The 15,590-nt window shown below is 38.7% G+C and overlaps 1 protein-coding gene across 2 annotated transcripts in view; it reads right to left on the bottom strand.

Annotated features, from left to right (window-relative positions):
- STT3B (STT3 oligosaccharyltransferase complex catalytic subunit B) overlaps positions 1–15,590 on the bottom strand; it is a 259,595-nt gene that overhangs the window by 226,679 nt on the left and 17,326 nt on the right. For both annotated transcript variants that reach the window (XM_083705761.1, XM_083705760.1), the window contains exons 3-9: positions 13,976–14,263; positions 12,146–12,211; positions 10,039–10,138; positions 3,788–3,886; positions 2,992–3,138; positions 2,546–2,594; positions 832–986 (exon numbers count right to left, since the gene is read on the bottom strand). In XM_083705761.1, coding sequence (XP_083561887.1) covers positions 832–986; positions 2,546–2,594; positions 2,992–3,138; positions 3,788–3,886; positions 10,039–10,138; positions 12,146–12,211; positions 13,976–14,263 — 904 coding nt within the window. The remainder of the gene's footprint in view (positions 1–831; positions 987–2,545; positions 2,595–2,991; positions 3,139–3,787; positions 3,887–10,038; positions 10,139–12,145; positions 12,212–13,975; positions 14,264–15,590) is intronic.

Raw genomic sequence — 15,590 nt, 5'->3', positions numbered from 1 at the left:
AAGACATCTCACTTTACTAAGATCTGAAGGACAAATATAAATTACTCCACAAAGTTTCTGTGAACTCCTGAAACTTGACTGCACTAAAGCTAGAAGAGAAAGAAGTTTTTAAAAGTTCTCACAAGCAGCATTTTAATAGCATTTTTACAAATTAATTTGAAGAAAGTAATTTTCTTGCACTGGATTAAAAGGCATACTAATACAAACCCTACACTGGTGGAAAGCTTGTGAAAACTAAACACAGGTATAACTTCAGAAGCAGCTAACTACAGCAATGCCCATTTTTAAATCACCTGTAACTACAGTGATGGAAAGCCCCCCCCCCCCAATTTGAAACCAACCAAGTCTCACCTCTGGAATCACTGGAATTTCACCATAATATGAGTAGAGTCATGAATTTGCAAACAAAAGTATCTAAAATAACTGAAGAGTGTATTTGCTGATGAATAGTCTATCTGTTAAATTACCATAAATCATATTTATCATTTTATTCTTTAATATTTTTTGCAAACCGCTTTGAGGGTTTCCCCCTTACAATCAAGCGGTATGTAAATTTATGAAATAATACATAAAATTACATTAGCCATTTAGTGAGAAGGTTCTATTTGTATATTCAGTGGAAGCATTCAGTATAAACCATTCTAAAAGGAAGCTCAACCAAAAGGAATCGCGTTAAGAAACATTATATCTACTTCCTGAGGAAATACATTTAACCCAACACTGAAGTAACAGCAGTAAACTAAGGTAATGAATCTAAGCTAATAACTAGGGCATCAGCATTTCAGCTAAAGCTCATAGTTTAGTTCTGAAAAGATGGTTACTTCTTCTTACCAAAGACTCTCTCATCATTGATGTTTTTGATACAGAACCACAGCCCTGCTGGGAAAGTACACACGAGAATATGTAGATCAAAAAAGAAGGAAACCCATGTTGTAGGCTGATGTTCAGACACAGAGGCAATGATCGGGATGTGAATTTTCGCATACCTTGTTTAAAAAAAATTCAGTTCAAATTATTTTGAAGTGACGAAACTACTAAAGATAGTACAACTGAGGACTACTGAACATTCTTCAATTATTTTTGTAATGTTCTGAATACACCTTTAAAAATGCAGTTTAATATTTACTTACTTATTTATTTTTAGCTAAAATGCATTTCATTTCACCCCAGAAACTGCCAAAAACCAATTCTCATTACAAAGCTTCACATTACAAAGTGTGAACAAAGTGTGTGGATCAAATGATCATGCACATCCCTGTTTAGGGGTAGGGGGCACACAGCACAAGCCGTTAGTAACTGAGCCATGTGCCAGTCCCTTCTCCAACCTGGGGAACTGAGGCTGTGCTATCAGCCAGACCTCAGGTCTGTGGCTGCTGTTGCTGAATGCCAGGATGGCTCTCAGCAAGACCTCCCTCATCCATGCTTTGGTTATGGATGAGGAGGCTGATCTGGTCCTGCAGCAATGGAACCTGGGTGGGCGAATAGGGTGGGGTTGGTCTCACCTAGCTGTGCCCCCCTGGGTACTCAGTGCTGCATCAGGACAGACTTGAGGTTTGGGGAGGGGGAGTTGCTGTAGTCTATAGAGATTTCATCTCTCTCCACACTCTCTGTCCAGTTGTGGGGGGAATCTGCCCACCTTTCTGCCCAGCAGTTTCCCTGCTTGAGCTGGTCTCAGAGGTGCTGCTGAGGACCCTCAGACTGCCAGCCCAATGCATACGGCAGGCTACATTCTGGACCTTTTTTCTCAACTGGGCAGGAAGAGGGTGAAGAAGTGAGGAATACTAACATGTTCCTTATCATGGTCAGATCATTTCCTGTTGAGATTTAGATTTTCAGCACCTTTCCCCCTCTGTAGAGGTAGGGGTCTGCCCTCAAGAGATTGATGAATCCAATGGGTTTCTGGGGGATTTTCTGGCTGATTGAAGCCCTGACCAACATCTGGAACATCCAAATGGCTCCGGACATTGACACAATTGCCCTGAGTACCCTCGCCTGCTTGGGTCTCTCATATACTCCAGAGCTTAGGGTGAGGAAACAGCTGGGAGGCAGCTTAAATATGAGTGGAGGAAAACTCTGGCCAGATGCAATTGAACACTGGGGTGTAAGCGGGGAACAGGTCTTCCAGGACTCACAGCTAAGCATAATTCTACTACTGATGTACACAACATATATAGCAAAAATATAAAAATAAACTCTGAAACACTTTCCCTTTTTCTTCACCTGTGAGGGGAGGAAGTTTAATGCTTCTTTTTGTCATCTGGAACAATTCAGAAGTTTCTCAATGTACAAATACAGAGAGCAACGGTTTGTTCAAATGAAACCAAGGCATGAAGCCACTGAATGAACTCACTGTAGTTTGCGTTAAGTCAGAGTTGCTGGTATTTGGATTTAATGGGAAACTGCAGATTGTTTCAAATAGCAAATGGAAGCTCAAGGTTTTCTCATAACAGTAGACCATAGTTCAGGAGGTTTGTCTGAAATGGATAAAACCTGTCACCCACTCAGCATAGCCTAAATGTATGGTGCTGTTTCTATTCCTACTTACCCAGTATCCCATAGCGAATAAAATCTGCCACTCCATGGGGCAATGTAACCTGAAAATTACAACAAAACAATTTAAGTTAGTAGATGAGCATTATTATGGATTTCTAGAAAGGCTTGGATCAATATCTACTTTTCACATGTTTCAAAAGGAGAAAGACCCTCAAGAAGGACAACCATTTTTTGTTTTAAACTAATAGAAAATGAAGGAAATACTAAATCAGTCCTTAAAAAAAGAAAGAAAAGCAAGCTGCTTTGAAAATGCTTAAATGGGTGCAAAAAGCCAGGTATTACACCAAATGCTGTTTCTATAAATAAGGTTGCTGAAGTTTCTTTTGCATCATGCAAATTTGTTGGGAGGCCTGAAGGGCTCATTGAATCTTGTGGATTACTCAAGGCTTATCTGAAACTCTATTTGCCACTGAAAAGCATTTCTTTTGTATGATTTACCTGTATACGTTAAATAGATGACACTCAAGAATACAACTCCAGCAGCTAGAGATATACCCAAGAAGAACAAGGTCTGAAATTCTTGTTTTGTAAGCCGGTCTCTCATATATTGCAAGAAAGCATAGGCCTGCAGCAGTGCGAATACACCTGGTTAAAGAAAGACAACCTTGGTTTAAGTTCTCAAACAACATTTCAATCCTTACTCTAAGGACATTAATTTTAATTATCCTTTCATGGCATAGGAAGTCAAGGGGGTGTGGACTGTAAACAGGAGAGGAATATATTTACCATCCTTTTAACTGCTTATATTTTGCCCTTCAGTGAGGTACGCCATTCAATACTCTGCTCCCATAAGTAAACAAAAACTCCAATTCTCTTGTGGATCCTTTTAGTTCAAATATGCCACATTTGGCTGTCATTTGGTTACCAGCCAAAATAGTGTCTGTGTGACTGATTACGATACAGAGTAACACCTTCACAGTGAGTATTTTCAATGCATTAAACTGTTCTTTTATTTAGGGATTTTCTGAGGTGCACTGGATCCGATATTTTTTACTGTAGATTGCCTTGAGGCGTTGCTGTAAGACAACATACCATATTTTTCTGTGTTTGAGACTGGGGTTTTTCCCCTAAAAAATAATGTCCAATAATTGGAGGCGTCTTATACATGGAAAGATTTCCCCCCATTTTCTTAAATCAGAGTCCCCCCAAATAGGGGGCATCTTATACATGGGGGTGTCTTATAGGCGGAAAAATACGGTAAATTTAATATATAAAATAATAATAATTTTATTACCTGCAGCTGCCATATGTTCACTTGTTCTTATTGGCTGAAATCCAACAAAAGGTATCTGCATGGATAATATTAAGCCCACGATATAGAAGGTACTGTATGCTGTGAATGAAAAACAGCAAAAAAAGGAAAATTATTATGCACACAGAGAAAGTTTTGGTTTTGTCTGTGCTTAAAATTATGAGGGAGAAGACATATTACAGAGTTAAAAGCAATACTCATAATTTAGGACTTAAAGCAGGGGTGTATCTGTCCCATCTGCATGTTTCCATCGGGAGGAGCCTAGAAAGAGGACCATGTCCTTCAGTTTGTCGTCTGATTAAGGGAATGACTTCCAAGCACTGAACGACTGGTATATCACATGTGGACTCTTTATTCCTACGTTTGCAATTGTCCAAGGTAAAATCTCCTTGGGACAGAAACTACATTTTGCCATTCTTATGGATGTTTATTGTTTGTTTACAGATAGTTGCCTTGGTGATATTATCTTGTGTTGATTGCAGGAAAATATACAGCAAGCACAAAAGCAAAAATATTGATTGAAAATGTATTGTAACTATATTGTAACTTTTGGATAAATGTTCTCTGAATTTTTTAAAAAGCAAAAATATATGAAGAAAAACGACGTATAAGCTAAAATAAAACACGAAGTCACACATTGCTGCTAAGGATTAAACATGCCATTATGAAACTGCAAAATCCTGTATAAATAAAAATGTTTTCAATTGACATCTGAAAACCAACAATGAGGGAGACACAATGATGATGATTATTTGAAAGTTGAGGCCGCATCACAGAGAAGGTCTTTCTATACCCTCCCCACTTATGAACCCTGACCTGGACCCAAACAGAGGCTCCTCCCCTTGCCACCAATTTTAAAGACTGAAATGCCTGGTATTGGAGAAGGCACGCTTACAGATATTTGGGCACCAAGCAGTTTAGTTTCCTAACATGCATTTTTGTGGATGTTCAAAATACAGCAAAAGTGAGCTTAACCAGCTTGTATAATTATTATTGTATGTAGATTGCCAACTATTTTTTCTTTGCAGATCCATCTAGACAAGCTGATACGACAATGCCCTGGTAAAACTGGATATTCAGAATAAAGCTGCTAATATACCGTATTTTTCGCTCTATAAGACACACCAGACCACAAGACGCACCTAGTTTTTGGAGGAGGAAAACATGAAAAAAAAATATTCTGAATCTCAGAAGCCAGAACAGCAAGAGGGATCACTGCGCAGTGAAAGCAGCAATCCTTCTTGCTGTTCTGGCTTCTGGGATAGCTCTGCGGCCTGCATTTGCTCCAAAAGATGCACACACATTTCCCCTTACTTTTTAGGAGGGAAAAAGTGAGTCTTATAGAGCAAAAAATAACAGTATTTGATATTTTCCCAGTTTATGAACACAACATACCTCTACCAGCTTTCCTTATAATTTTGGACTATGTTCATTATACTTTTGCATCCTCAATCAAGCAGCTTTATTTCAAATGCCATGATCTTCGCACAACACAACTCATTTCACTAAGACTCATTTATCAAAACATTTCAGTCAATAGATAATGTGTTGGAAACCACAAAAGCACACAGTGATCAATGGCATACATTTTTGCATAATTTCTCCCCTTTTTCTTTCAGTTCAGGGTCTGTATCTTCATCTAACCAAGATATTTACACACATAACTCTAAAAATGCCAAGCCTGCCACTATTTTGAAATTCATGTCACAAAATTATTGCAACACTGCCATCCTGTGGCATTTAACAGCAATTAGTATCCATTGTCACATTTACAGTTTTGTGTTCTTCCATTATGCTAATTACAAGAGTTTATTAATTCTGCACATCAACTCCCCCACTCGGTTACACTTTAGATGGCTGCAAAAACAAATTTATTACTGTTTGCTCATATGAAAATGCTAATAAGATTCCTAAGTCTGTGCGAAGGGAATATAGACCCATTCCATGCCATCCCAGTATCCTTTGCAATTCTGACACATTTTTCACAATGATACCTTCATAAAGAAATTTCCTCCATCCTCTAGAACAGGCATGTCCAACAGGTAGATCACTGGTAGATCATTGGCTCCCCCCAAAGAAGCTGAACAACTGTGGCTCCCCTAAAAGAAGCTCAACATTTTACCTCCTCCCTGAAAAAACTCAGTAGCTTTGAACCGAACCCCACCACTGCCAGTTTTTAACTCTGTGAGTAGATCGCAGTCTCTTGGGAGTTGGCCACCCCTGCTCTATAATATTGATGCTAGCAGGGGATAAAAAGGATACTCATCAGCCAGCAGGATTCCCAAACTGGTAGTGCTGGGGGGTGTTTAATTGTTGCTGCTTGTCTATAACTCTTCCCCCAACTACTATTTCCTATTTGGCCAGAAAGCAGACTCTGAACCAGATTTCTTTTTTGGGGGGAAGATATCAGATGGGGAAAGGATTAGCAGCCTCCTCTTAACCTCTACATATCTCTTGCCAAAGAGTTTTTAATTATAAAAACTTCACCTTGAAGTAATTCAGTTTTGATGAGCTTGCTTCTTTAGATACATCAGAGCATGATGAAAGCAGAACAGTCGGGTCTAGACTGTATAATTAGACGGTGAGCACAGTTAGCTTGAATTGCAAATGGACATTGGACCTCCCTTTCTCAGACTTCCTGATATGGTTAGCTCACACTCACCGGCAGGTTAAGGGCCTTCGGTGTATTTCAGCAGCACAGAAATTCATTTACTGACTGCTTTACAAATTTCAGTTAAAGGCTATCAGAATACAATGATACAAGATTTTTGCACCATCCGTTACCAGTCCTTTGGCAGCAAACACAGCGTTGCTAGTCTTCCCTAAATACACTAAGTACTTTTGAAAATCTTCCACCACTCAAGTTTCTTTTTGAGGACACCTTTGTCAGAATACAGTCTCAGAGAAGTTAGAACTGAAGGATGGACAGTTCTCCCTAGAAGAATCTTTTGGAAAAACACCATAACAACAATGTCCATCTATCAAGATGATCCTGATTGCTGTAACCTTTCTAAACATAATACCAGATGTCTTAGTTATTCATTATCTCCTCATGAAACATTCAATCCTACACTCAAAAGGACTAACCTACAAGGCAGTTTCAGTGCTGCTCAATAATACAATGGCAAACCCCGTTTGCTAATAACTAACAAAACTGTCCAGCTAATTAAGTATTATGACAAATGGGTATGTGAAAAACCATGTGAAAAAAGAAGTTACGGGTCTACTTTGTTCCACTTATTTTCAGTGCGAAGAAGGCAAGCGTTATCCTGTTGAACAATTCAAAAGTTGCTTTCTTATGCATATAAGCAGAAAATCAGATTTATGCTATATGTTAGCCAAGTGTTGAAGGGAAGGGGCAGCATTCAATGTACTCTATACAAGAGTAAAAGAAAGTAGAAATCCTGCTATTTGTAGCACATCACATATATGTCTTTCTAAGCAGTATAAGAATAATTTTACTTTCCTTAACAAACAAAGCACATTACATGTGCATATGAAGTTAAAAACAGTGAGAAAAGTAATGAGAAAAGTAATACCATGTGCCTACTATTTTACCGGTTATCTTAGCAAGCAACATCCTATGGTGCCATCCTGCTTGTGTAATGGGCTTTTGCAAAAGCCTTCCCCTTGCACTATGGAACTAGCCACCTCTATACTTCCCCACGTACCTCCCCCCCCAACTGCTTTGGAGGGTTGGAGGACCCTACAGAAGAGAGAGGTGGGAGACACCGCAGCAAGAAAAGGAAGCAGAAGTTCTCTCGTGTCCACTGGATATCCATAACATTGACTACTGAGCATTTTCCTATGAAATATGCATTAAAAGTGGGACCTAAAAAAGATGTTGCAGCATAAAAGTGACTCCTACACACCCTGTTGCAGGATAGCCACTGTATTTCTCCTTCCTCTGCTTTTCCCCTCCTCCAACAGATAATCAGTATTCTGCAGCTACTGAGCATGATCAATCCTCATTGAGTATAGAATGATAAATAGTCCTACAATTCAGTCTGGATATTTCCATTATATTGTTCATTTTCCTTGAAATGTGTTATTAATTACTAGCTAATAAACTTGAACATTGAAATTCTGCCAGCTGCTTTAGTGTGGAAGTCAGCTATAGTGAAAGATCACTTAAAATTATGTTTACATTAAAATTGCTTAAAAGTAACAAGCCAAAAAACCTGTTGTCCTAAACAAAAAAGAGAAAAAGACTGAAAGACAATCAACGTGACCAAATTATATTTTTAATGTCAATACGTCCTTGCGTAGAATTAAGCCTACAATGTTGCTTCTGATTTAAACTAGTTTTCTGCATGTATATAGTACTTTACATCCTCTCAAAGTTATTTGAAACTAGATTTAAAAGCTCTAAATTGTGACAAATATTTGTCTACTACTGTTGCAAATGTTTACCTTTACCGCTAGACTACTCTAAAATAGATCACAGGGAGCTTATTCTGTTTATGAAGGTTTTTTTCCCCTTTTTATTCAGCACTGTAACCTTTTGCAGCTAAGCACTTGCAGAAAATCTTCTGCAATATTCCTAAACTGATTCAAAAGTAGTCACACTGATGTCAACATCAATAACTCTGCATCAAATATGCATGAGCAGTCAGCAGGAGTTTAGTCAGCATTGTAGTTATGATGCCAAGTAGGTCAAATAGAATCTCAGTTTACATCCATTTACAAAAGCCATAAAATATGCCCAATTCTGGCAAAGAATTTACATTCCGGAAAAGTTCTGTGGACATCAAATGATCCTGAACAAGACTGCGATGCAAATTAGACCATGCCCCATTATTCTTTTTGTTATTGTATGTGTGTCTGCAAAAAAGAAAATCATACCAGGTTTCTTTCCCACATAATTTCATTCTTTCTTGCTGCTCGCTTATATGTGGAATGTCTGACCTGAACGTTTATGTCAGGGGCAAGATACTGAATCACATACCCTCCTCAGTCCATTTTTTTGTCAGGTGACCATCAGTCAATCACCTGACATCACATAAAGTCAGGTATTCAAAATGCAAGCTGTAAGAGCAGGAAGTGTTTTATCACCAATATTAGTGCTATACTGCCCAGCATTAAGGCTGCATACAGGCTCTTTAATAGTAAAAGGGAACACCAGTGACTTACCTCCAATCGGAGAACACATATTTACAGAACGCAATGCACTGTAGCATGTCACCTTTTAGCACAGCAGAATTGCAGTTTTTCCACTGTATAGTTGGCCTTTTTTTTTTTAAAAAAAAGGGCTTCATTTGTGTGACAAGTGCAGAATTAATTGGGATAGAACAGAGCATATGAACTCAAGGAAAAGCCCTAGCAATGTCTAATACATGGGTAGGCAAACTAAGGCCCGGGGGCCAGATCCGGCCCAATCACCTTCTAAATCCGGCCCGCAGATGGTCCGGGAATCAGTGTGTTTTTGCATGAGTAGAATGTGTCCTTTTATTTAAAATGCATCTCTGGGTTATTTGTGGGGCATATATTTTTTCAAAATATAGTCTGGCCCCCAACAAGGTCTGAGGGACAGTGGACCGGCCCCCTGCTGAAAATGTTTGCTGACCCCTGGTCTAATACATGGCATCCATCAACGTCAGGACACCAAATTGTACAGGGAAGCAGACAAGATTAGTATAAAGCTCCTCTCACATTAGTACATCCTACTGGGGACAGAGACTGAGAGGTTAGTTGCCTCCTTCCCAGGGTGGAATCAAAGCCACTTGCAGGGACAATGCCTGATATCATTGCACTGGGATGATCAACTGTCATTCATTACCAACTTCACCAGTCCCATTATAAACAGTTGTCACACACTGGTAATAGTAAGAAAGTTGCATACATTTCTGAAAAATTATCTTGAGATGAATGATTGCCATGTTAAATTATCATTTTAAACTACATTTTATTTTGTTTAGACTACATTGTTCATTTTGAAGTATTATTATTCTGGTTATTAGCTGCCTTAAGTGTATTTATTTGAAATAAATAAATAAATTTGCTTCCTTATGGCAGAAGCAATAACCAATGCAATGCAAGATGATTTAAAAAGTAAAACAAATCTAATAATTCTAATAACCTTTTGGAATTCTAATAATTCTGTTTTATGATTTTGCCTGTAACTAGACAAAAGTAACCACTTAAATTAAGTTACATTCATAGTCATTTAAACTGAAAAAGGAAGTAATGTGACTAAGAATGGGAAACCCCCCCACTTTTCATTCAACACTCACCTATGTAGACCCTCCTACTGTATCTTTGCATCAACAGGAGCACAAATACATGCAGTGGAATAAGGTTGATGATGAAAACATAACCACCCCATGCAGAAACCTGAAAAATAAACATATCAGAACATAATACTACTTTATAAACATTATTGTTAAACCATGAAACTAACCAATATCAATTAAATTTTGTCTTCAAGAAAAGATAATCCAGGCCACAAGGAAAAATCCACAGGACAGAAAGATTTCAGTAGAAAGCAGATCCAGGAAGCATTTTTTACTTATTCCCCCTCAACTAGTCCATTACGCAGATTATACACATTGTATGTGACCTTCAACGTTAGCTGTACTCAGAGTAGACCCATTCAATGGACTTAATTAACTTAATTAAGTCCATTGATTTCATTGGATCTACTCTGGGTATGCCTTAGTTAAGATTTTACATCATGGCCCTCAGTGAAATGTTTTCCAGAATATTATAAAAACCATCACTTTACTACTGTTAATATGAATTATTATGTATTAACATAAAGGACTACTTTTGTGATTTATATATAATACATTATAATGTATTTGTAAACTTAATAAAGGAGTAAATAAAATGGGGGACATACTATCAAGCAGGAACTCATTAACTCCAATTAAGAAGACTGCAACATTAAGCAATTTGCCAGTTAGCTGAATTTTAGAGGCATTATTCACTTTACCAACAATGTCAAAATAAGAACTGCAATGTTTTCCTCTACAATGAAAGGATATAGTGATTAACACTAGTGAACAAACCAAGTATGAACAGATCTGTAGCATCCACACCTTATGCACCATTGATAGCTTGGTCACACATATGGCAGGCAACCAAGTACAGTGCTACCTCGGGTTACAGACACTTCAGGTTATGCGATTTCGGGTTGTGCACCGCACCAAACCCGGAAGTACCAGAATGGGTTACTTCTGGGTTTTGGTGCTCGCATATGCACAGAAGCGCTAAATCATGCTTTGTGCACGCGCAGAAGCACTGAATTGCGACCTGCACGTCCGCAGACACAGTGCTGCAGGTTGTGAACGCTGTGGGTTGTGAACGTGCTTGCCGCACAGAGCAACAACACTTCTTTAATAATCTAGCATATATATCAAAATCCAGGGTAAAGTACTTTAAATAAAGAGCTAGTGTTAGCTATAGTACTGAAATTATTACCTCCTTCCATAAATATATCTGCTCGGATCTTGAGAAAGTCACCTGAGGCCTTTCTCTGGGTTCTTTCCCTGTCTCCCTTAAGAGCTGAAGTGGGTGGTTACTAAGCTGAGGGCATTTTTGATGGAGGTGCTATGAAAACAGAGCATCCTTCCCCAATGAGACTCACCTGGCACCCTCATTAAGATCATTAAGGTGAAGATCTTTTTATCTTCCACACATTTTAGATTTCCCCCTTTGGAACAAATGCTTTATGCTGGATTTTAAAGACTGCAGTGAATAGTCTCACAGCGGCACAAATCAGTTCATCTGGTCTTAAGTTTAAAATAAGCTATGTGCTGATGCATGCTGCTCCAAGGTACCCACAGCACACCTCTCTTGCTGACGCCATACTGTGGAATAAACAGAATCTCGCCTGTTGTGTTGTTCAAACAAATGCCTGTGGTGACCAAGATTTGCAGATCACTTGCAGATCATGGTTTATTTGGAAGAAACTAACCAGGAGCCTTGGTTTGGATGACTCTGACTTCTTTCATTCTCAGTGCAGCAGCATATGCTAAGTACTGCAGGAACATTTTAATAGGGTGAGCAACTATGCTGCTCATTCACTCTTTGATGTGAGGTGCAAAGCGGGCGAGTGGCATGCTTAAAATAAATCTTCAACTAACTTCAGTCTAGATACAAAATGCAAACCAATTCTCTAAAGTGAAGAGGCATTTTCAAACCTACCACCATATATATAAAGTCAGTGTTTTCAGACAAGTGCTGATAGACTTTTTTCTATCTTTAAATGTTGCTCCAATATACTATTAATAAAAGCAATTACAGTGTACAAATAAAGAATGTGACTTGCACATTTGGGTTCTGCCAATAAATGATTTCAAAATCACATTATGTACATTAGTTTAGGATACTACTTACCATGTAAAAGTAGGATAGGCAGCAGCATATGGTCCAGAAGACTGATCCAGTTTTCACAGACTTCACCTACAAATGGTGATTTGTGTTATAACTCAGCAGAAACAAGAAAAAAAATGTATCATTCAAATAAAATAAAAAACCCAATTAAGGTTGAACTAAATACACTTTTAAGGTGTGCATCAGAATTAACTAAGGTACTTTACTGAGAGATTATTCATTCCATTACCACACTGATGTGCTTCAGACAGAGTATTAAACAACTGTTTGGTGTTACATGTTCCCCAGGCACACATGCACTGAAGATTTCCCAATACACAATGCACTGTGGGCTTCATGCCACAGCTGGGCATGGCTAATGCACTTTCTTTCTTTCCCTCTTCTCTCTCTCTCTCTCTCTCTCTCTCTCTCTCTCTCACACACACACTCTCACACACACACACACACACACACACACACACACACACGGGTGCAGTCCTATATGAGCTTATCTGTTATGTTTGTATTATATATACTAATATTAAAGTTGCATTATGTATTAAATTATATTGTATAGCTCAATTTTTGTAACAATAGCAAAATGTCACCAACTTTAACTATTAAACTTTTTAATGTTTGATTATTATGACCCACTGCACTTTTAAACATGCATGTGTTAGACTGTGTAATACAATTTTAGGGTCTAAACTACACAAACTTCTAAGTAATGATATCCTGATGATCAACTCTGCTTTGTAGGGAAAAACCAGTTCAGGAGTTGATTTAGAATGAAGCAGCAACGGGGGAGAGGGGAGAGAAGACCGTTCTTAATCATGCCCTCATATTACTTTGCTGCTACACCTCACCTCTCCCAAGATAGCTCTGAGGGTTAACACATGTTTGGAATCCTGTGGGAGGAAATGGGACTTGGGAGAAAATAGATTAGGAGCAGAGAACAAGCAGGTGGGAAAGCAATAGACTAATGTACCATTACTATCTCTAATGTAACCAATTATGATCTCTATTAGTGTCAACATGACCCCATCAGACCACTTTTAAAAGTCATATCTACAAGAATGCTACATTTAACAAAGGATACTTTTCAAAGGTTAGGAAATAAAGGTCTTGGATTGGCTTAGTTCAGGCCACTTCCATCAACATTATTTCAGGAACATGGGTTTAGGAATTTGCTCAAACTGATGACATGAAACTTGCATGGCTACTGTTTATGAATGCTTTGAGCTGCCCTGAGAGTTTTGTTAAACTGATAGAAGGGGTGGGTGTATTTTAAATAAATAATAAAGTAATGCTTATGGCTGTTGAATTCTTATCATTTATACTTGCGATCCCTCTAGTTCAGAGCTTTCCAAACTGTGTGTTGCAACACATTATTGTGTAGGTGTGTTACGGGAACACTCCCCATGCCCCTCCTACTTTAACCTCCAGTTTGCTAGTAAAACTGAATTACTGTGTTGTGAAATGATGCATGTCTAAAAAGTGTGTCACCAACATGAAAAGTTTGGAAAGCTCTGCTCCGGTTAAAAGGCCCTGAAGAATAAGTTGGTCCTTGACATAATGCAGGAAGTGTTCAAGCCGTATCTAGCTAAAGACCACAAAATATTTCACCAGTTGAAAAACAGTTTACCATATAACAATGCAACTTTTTCTTTTGGAAAGAGAGTAATTAGCATAAGCAAAAAAGGCCCTCAAATTTTTAAATCGTTGCTTTCTTGTGAGTACCCGATTGAAGAAATCCAAAATCAAAGCCAATTTAAAAGGCAGAAACAACGAAGACAGATTCAAAATACTAAAAGACAGTGAGATAAAAATTATGAAGCATGAGTTGTTACTTACCCACAAGTAGTATGTGAACTGCAGTGCAAAAATAGCTATCCCTTCATTGTCAAAAGATCCTGCAACTGATCGTGATATGTAACCTGGTACTATCGCAATAAAGCAAGCAGCTAGAAGCCCTGCTCCCTGGTTCCACAGTTCTCTGGTGAGCAGGAAAGTAGAAATTGATGTAAGGCCGCTAAAAACTGGTGCTAGGAACACACATACATCTCTTATATGGACAGTTATGTTAAGCATATTTAAAATCCAATGTATAAGGCCAGCTGTCACCATCAGCCCTGGGTAGACCTAGGAGAGAGAGTGGAAAAGTCATTTACCAAATTGCAGGCGAAAAATTCATTTTTCTTCTATTTGAATCAATGTTATAGAAAGACTTAAAATATATTAATGTAACCCACATGCAGAAGAGTTTGTTATTTCCACAACCCATATAAAACCAAGCTATTGCCAGAGACAAACGTCTTTTTAATACACACACACACACACACACATTTTCATTAACATTTTCTTCGGTAACAATTGAACATACAGATATATTTTTCAGTATCTGCATTGAATTAGCTTTAATATTATAAAACAACATATAATATGGTATATAATTCAGGGTTTCAAGGATGGCTAAGGAACACAACAAAAGACACCTGCTTAATCTAGATTGCTTTATAAAAGATTTTCACAAACTGTGAGCAAAAAAATCATATTTTATGAGGGTGGGCCCAGGATTTTTCTCAACACCGCCTGCATGGATCTAATTGTATTTAAAATCCAAATGAGCATAAAGCTAATGTTCAAAAAGCACACAGGCCATTAACTAGAAAATCTGGAGCATTACACCCTAGCCAGCTAAATGAATCTAGCAGCAGCTAGGGAAAAGAGTACAAGATAAACAAGAGAGGCAATCTCAAAAGTAGCCTCTGCAGGGGAAAACAAAAAGATTGGGGGGGGGGGAGCAGAGAGACTATTCATGCAAATATTTTAAAGGGGGTATTTCTAAGGATCCTACCACAGATGGCCTGTATTCTTTCAGACACTTTTTTTTAAAGAACATACCTCATTAAATGTTTGTAAATCTTGAATTGCCTAAAAGGAAGGCCATGAGATATGACAGCTGACAAAAAGGAGAGATCATCAGGGGGTTTGGGCTGGGTGTTCATCAGTATGTGGATGATACCCAGCTCTATTTCTCTTTCAAATCAGAACCAGTGAAGGCGGCGAAGGTCCTGTGTGATTGTCTGGAGGTGGTTGGAGGATGGATGATGGCTAACAGATTGAGGTTGAATCCTGACAAGACAGAAGTACTGTTCTTGGGGGACAGGGGGCGGGCTGGTGTGGAGGACTCCCTGGTCCTGAATGGGGTAACTGTGCCCCTGAAGGACCAGGTGCGCAGCCTGGATGTCATTTTGGACTCACAGCTGTCCATGGAGGCGCAGGTCAATTCTGTGTCCAGGGCAGCTATTTACCACCTCCATCTGGTATGCAGGCTGAGACCCTATCTGCCGCGGACTGTCTTGCCAGAGTGGTGCATGCTCTAGTTATCTCTCGCTTGGACTACTGCAATGCGCTCTATGTGGGGCTACCTTTGAAGGTGACCCGGAAACTACAACTAATCCAGAAT

Source organism: Podarcis gaigeae (assembly GCF_964106915.1).
Source record: "Podarcis gaigeae genome assembly, chromosome: 12".
Lineage (NCBI taxonomy): Eukaryota > Metazoa > Chordata > Lepidosauria > Squamata > Lacertidae > Podarcis > Podarcis gaigeae.
Note: the sequence above shows the minus strand (reverse complement) of the source record. Positions and strands in the feature narration are given on the sequence as shown.